Below are 6,000 nucleotides of genomic sequence, written 5' to 3' on the forward strand. Positions count from 1 at the left end.
TCGGATTTACAACGCTAAAATGAGGAGTTCGATTCCCCTCGGTGAGCTCAGCAGATAGCCCGATGTGGCTTTGCTATAAGAAAACACACTCAAACTTACCTGTCTCGGTCTCATGATCTAGGGTGTACTTGACAATGTTTGGAGAACATTTCAAGTCTTCAGCAAAACACTGTTTTTTATCAAGGTTTATTTGTGGGGTGGTATTGAATTAATTGTTTTCTGGCATATACAAGCACCATATGCTATTTCCTTTCTATATAGTTAAGATTGAACAGGGTACCACGGCAGTTATTTAAACCCTAAATTTGATCAGTATGGTCATTCAACCAGAACCCTTATTACATATCCTTGGTATAAATATATGATAAGTATTCTCACGTCTGCTGTCAACAGGGAAGCGTCACCATATGTTAATTTACATTTTTTAGTGACATAGAAGAATTATCCCCATAAAACAGAAAGAATGACAAATATTTTCTTGTGCTAACTTTTTTGCACACTGCTGTATGACGTGTATGAAACATATCAAGAGAATTATCAGTTGTTTAATGATTAGTTTATAACAACACGAAAGAAGTGTAACTATGCGCTGAGAAAAATAGTCCTGTTAGGGCCTGACGAATAAAGGCGCTGGACTAGCAACTTGCAATGGTCACTGTTGACTAGATGCATTCCCTCCAATCTATCTATATCTTATAAATTAGGTACGGCTAGGACAGAGATCTCTAGCAGTTTTGGGAGAAATTCAACAATGAATATCATTTTAAAAACACAACAAAGCATAAACCTTTAGTGAGAGCAATAATCCAACACATTAAAAACATAATATTAACAATTCGTTAGTTCTACAGCTTAATTTGATCTATTTTACTTACGATTCTTCTTATAAAGCAGAAGTTCGAACTGGCTGACGGTTCGTTTCTCGAGAGACTGTTCGATGTCGGCTATGGTGTCCTTGTCTGTGAGCTCACCGTACATAAAGCCACAACGACACGATTTCTGCATCACTTCAGCCCGCGTGTAGCCTGTTGTTTTACAGAAGTTCTCGGAGCAGTAGACAATTGGATAGTCCACAATCTGAGCATTAGCTAAGAGAAAACTACAGGCAGCTGTAAAAGTATGGTGAAAAAGAACATTAATGTCGGGTTTTTGGTGATAATACCAATGTGTGATCTTTGTTGTAAACCTACAATAATTCGACTTATATTCGAAACTCCAAGACAAGGACCGTAATTTCACTAAATTTGATGAATATCTGTTCTAATTTCCACTACTAGTATTAAGTAATGCATCCAAATTAAGAAGTTTTAAGAACTGAAAAAGTTATTACGAAGTTTATAATAAATTTATAGAATCTGGACTTGGAACATATCAACATTTCGAATATAGGCAGAACTTAACAAACTAGAGTTTGAAACTTACAAGATCTGGTTGTGAAAACTATTATATTTTATAATATAGGAATAACTGTACAAGATCTGGTTATGAAAACTATTATATTTTATAATATAGGAATAACTGTACAAGGTCTGGTTATCAAAACTGTTGTATTTTATAATATTGGAATAACTGTACAATATCTGGTTATCAAAACCATTATATTTTATAATATAGGAATAACTGTACAAGATCTGGTTATCAAAACTATTATATTTTATAATATAAGAATAACTGTACAAGATCTGGTTATGAAAACTATTATATTTTATAATATAGGAATAACTGTACAAGATCTGGTTATCAAAACTATTATATTTTATAATATAGGAATAACTGTACAAGGTCTGGTTATCAAAACTATTATATTTTATAATATAGGAATAACTGTACAAGATCTGGTTGTGAAAACTATTATATTTTATAATATAGGAATAACTGTACAAGATCTGGTTATCAAAACTATTATATTTTATAATATAGGAATAACTGTACAAGATCTGGTTATGAAAACTATTATATTTTATAATATAGGAATAACTGTACAAGATATGGTTATGAAAGCTATTATATTTTATAATATAGGAATAACTGTACAAGATCTGGTTATGAAAGCTATTATATTTTATAATATAGAAATAACTGTACAAGATCTGGTTGTGAAAACTATTATATTTTATAATATAGGAATAACTGTACAAGATCTGGTTATGAAAACTATTATATTTTATAATATAGGAATAACTGTACAAGGTCTGGTTATCAGAACTGTTGTATTTTATAATATTGGAATAACTGTACAATATCTGGTTATCAAAACCATTATATTTTATAATATAGGAATAACTGTACAAGATCTGGTTATCAAAACTATTATATTTTATAATATAAGAATAACTGTACAAGATCTGGTTATGAAAACTATTATATTTTATAATATAGGAATAACTGTACAAGATCTGGTTATCAAAACTATTATATTTTATAATATAGGAATAACTGTACAAGGTCTGGTTATCAAAACTATTATATTTTATAATATAGGAATAACTGTACAAGATCTGGTTGTGAAAACTATTATATTTTATAATATAGGAATAACTGTACAAGATCTGGTTATCAAAACTATTATATTTTATAATATAGGAATAACTGTACAAGATCTGGTTATGAAAGCTATTATATTTTATAATATAGGAATAACTGTACAAGATCTGGTTGTGAAATTATTATACTTTATAATATAGGAATAACTGTACAAGATCTGGTTGTGAAAACTATTATATTTTATAATATAGGAATAACTGTACAAGATCTGGTTGTGAAAACTATTATATTTTATAATATAGGAATAACTGTACAAGATCTGGTTGTGAAAACTATTATATTTTATAATATAGGAATAACTGTACAAGATCTGGTTGTGAAAACTATTATATTTTATAATATAGGAATAACTGTACAATATCTGGTTGTGAAAACTATTATATTTTATAATATAGGAATAACTGTACAATATCTGGTTGTGAAAACTATTATATTTTATAATATAGGAATAACTGTACAAGATCTGGTTGTGAAAACTATTATATTTTATAATATAGGAATAACTGTACAATATCTGGTTGTGAAAACTATTATATTTTATAATATAGGAATAACTGTACAATATCTGGTTGTGAAAACTATTATATTTTATAATATAGGAATAACTGTACAAGATCTGGTTGTGAAAACTATTATATTTTATAATATTGGAATAACTGTACAAGATCTGGTTATCAAAACTATTATATTTTATAATATAAGAATAACTGTACAAGATCTGGTTGTGAAATTATTATACTTTATAATATAGGAATAACTGTACAAGATCTGGTTATGAAAACTATTATATTTTATAATATAGGAATAACTGTACAAGATCTGGTTGTGAAATTATTATACTTTATAATATAGGAATAACTGTACAAGTTCTGGTTATGAAAACTATTATATTTTATAATATAGGAATAACTGTACAAAACTGGTTGTGAAATTATTATACTTTATAATATACGAATAACTGTACAAGATCTGGTTGTGAAAACTATCAAATCTTTGTTTATAGACAGAATTAAATCTTGCATGTTTGTTATTATATGTTTTGTCCATAATTGTTTTGGTTTCATTTGGTCTTAGCCTGCTTCAGAAGTTTTTATCTAGTTAATAACGTCATCTGAATTACGACCAGTTAAAACTTGTATTTGTGGAAACACTCCAGTGTCTTCCAATCGTGTTTTTATTAATATTAAACACCTCATGATTTGCTGCTATTTATGCATCAGACTAAAACCTTAAAGTAATTGAATATCAATATAATCAATTTTTATAATTTTAAAATATAGATTAGAATAAAACAACCAATAGAATTCATTACCACCAAAACTATGTTCAATGACCAAAACTACCTACAATATAGCTTTGAATAAAATAACAAATAGAATTCAGTACCACCAAAACTATGTTCAATAACCAAAACTACCTACAATATAGCTTTGAATAAAATAACAAATAGAATTCAGTACCACCAAAACTATGTTCAATGACCAAAACTACCTACAATATAGCTTTGAATAAAATAACAAATAGAATTCAGTACCACCAAAACTATGTTCAATGACCAAAACTACCTACAATATAGCTTTGAATAAAATAACAAATAGAGTTCAGTACCACCATAAGTATGTTCAATAACCAAAACTACCTACAATATAGCTTTGAATAAAATAACAAATAGAATTCAGTACCACCATAAGTATGTTCAATAACCAAAACTACCTACAATATAGCTTTAAATAAAATAACAAATAGAATTCAGTACCACCAAAACTATGTTCAATAACCAAAACTACCTACAATATAGCTTTAAATAAAATAACAAATAGAATTCAGTACCACCATAAGTATGTTCAATGACCAAAACTACCTACAATATAGCTTTAAATAAAATAACAAATAGAATCCAGTACCACCAAAACTATGTTCAATGACCAAAACTACCTACAATATAGCTTTAAATAAAATAACAAATAGAATTCAGTACCACCAAAACTACGTTCAATGAGCAAAACTACCTACAATATAGCTTTAAATAAAATAACAAATAGAATTCAGTACCACCAAAACTATGTTCAATGACCAAAACTACCTACAATATAGCTTTAAATAAAATAACAAATAGAATTCAGTACCACCATAAGTATGTTCAATGACCGAAACTACCTACAATATACATTTGAATAAAATATTAAATAGAATTCAGTGCCACCATAAGTATGTTCAATGTATTCTAATATTTACAAATAAGGTAATAAGAACAGAGTATTCAATTAGCTGTGCTAATTAATATAAGTTGAAAGACCATAATGTAGTGGTTTTATTTTAGGGAATATTCTAAAAGTTTCTTCAGAATAGTTGTTTGTCTTATTCGTCTATACCTCTGAAGGTTCGTAACCCTCGAGCATCATTGAATGCTGGGGAACAACAAGGAAATGACTTTGCACGGGTTCCTTGTGACTAGGTGAGAAACCGGAAGATTCTAGAATTTTCTTTTTCTCATGTCCGAAGAAAATAGACTAATGTCCCCCAAAGCACTTCACTATATTTATATATCGTAATGTGCTTCATACCCAAGCTATACTGATTACCGGGATGACTTTTTATCATGACCTACGCAAGCTACTTGCTTAGAGCAGACGTTAATATTAATTATCAGGTATCGTTTTATTATGTGAATTATCGCTGTTCACTAGACAGTTTCTAGGTTTAGTACCTGTTAAGACTAACTTAGCAACCGTACTAATATTGTCTATTATGTCCAAGCCGTGTCCACAGTAAAACAAAGTTTATCCACTGTAATTTGTGTAATGTTTGAACTGAGCTCAGATAGTCTAAACTTACTTCTTCGTAAATACTGTTAAGTCCTGAAACTATTGATGTAATGCTCCAATCTTAACCAATATGAGTAACTGAAGTCATGTTAGCTCTCTCGTATAGCATGTAGTCCTACACTAGCAAATGACGTCGTATTAGCTCTTCCCTAGAGCAAATAGTCCTACACCAACAACTGAAGTTGTGTTATCTCTCCCCTGTAGCAAGTAGTCCTATACGAATAACAGAAGTCATGTTAACTATCCTACAGCATGTAGTCCTACACCAACAACTGAAGTCATGTTATGTGTCTCCTACAACAAGTAGTTTTAAAAGATGTAAATGAAGAATATATTTCTAGGTGCTCAGAAGAAAGTTATGTAACTGTTAATTGTGTACACAGACTGTGAGTACAGACATGTCTGTATTAATGTGATTGTTTACTGAAACCTTTGATAATAATTATACGAAGCTTAGAGCATGTTTAGCAATCATATTTTATCTTTTCCAATAATCATTACTATTTGAGGCAATTATGTGTGTGCTGGTGTTTTCTTATAGTAAAGCCACATCGGGCTATCTGCTGAGCCCACCAAGGGGACTCGAACCCCTGATTTTAACGTTGTAAATCCGTAGACTTACCGCTGTACT

At 29.5% G+C, this 6,000-nt stretch overlaps 1 protein-coding gene across 1 annotated transcript in view; it reads right to left on the bottom strand.

Moving 5' to 3' along the window:
- The window catches only part of LOC143226829 (potassium voltage-gated channel protein eag-like), a 53,391-nt gene extending 52,288 nt beyond the window's left edge, over nt 1–1,103 (bottom strand). Inside the window, exon 1 of the mRNA XM_076458302.1 lies at nt 876–1,103. Coding sequence (XP_076314417.1) covers nt 876–1,005 — 130 coding nt within the window. The 5' untranslated portion in view covers nt 1,006–1,103. The remainder of the gene's footprint in view (nt 1–875) is intronic.
- Nucleotides 1,104–6,000: the final 4,897 nt, after the last annotated feature.

Source organism: Tachypleus tridentatus, chromosome 9 (genome assembly GCF_004210375.1).
Source record: "Tachypleus tridentatus isolate NWPU-2018 chromosome 9, ASM421037v1, whole genome shotgun sequence".
Classification (NCBI taxonomy): Eukaryota; Metazoa; Arthropoda; class Merostomata; order Xiphosura; family Limulidae; genus Tachypleus; species Tachypleus tridentatus.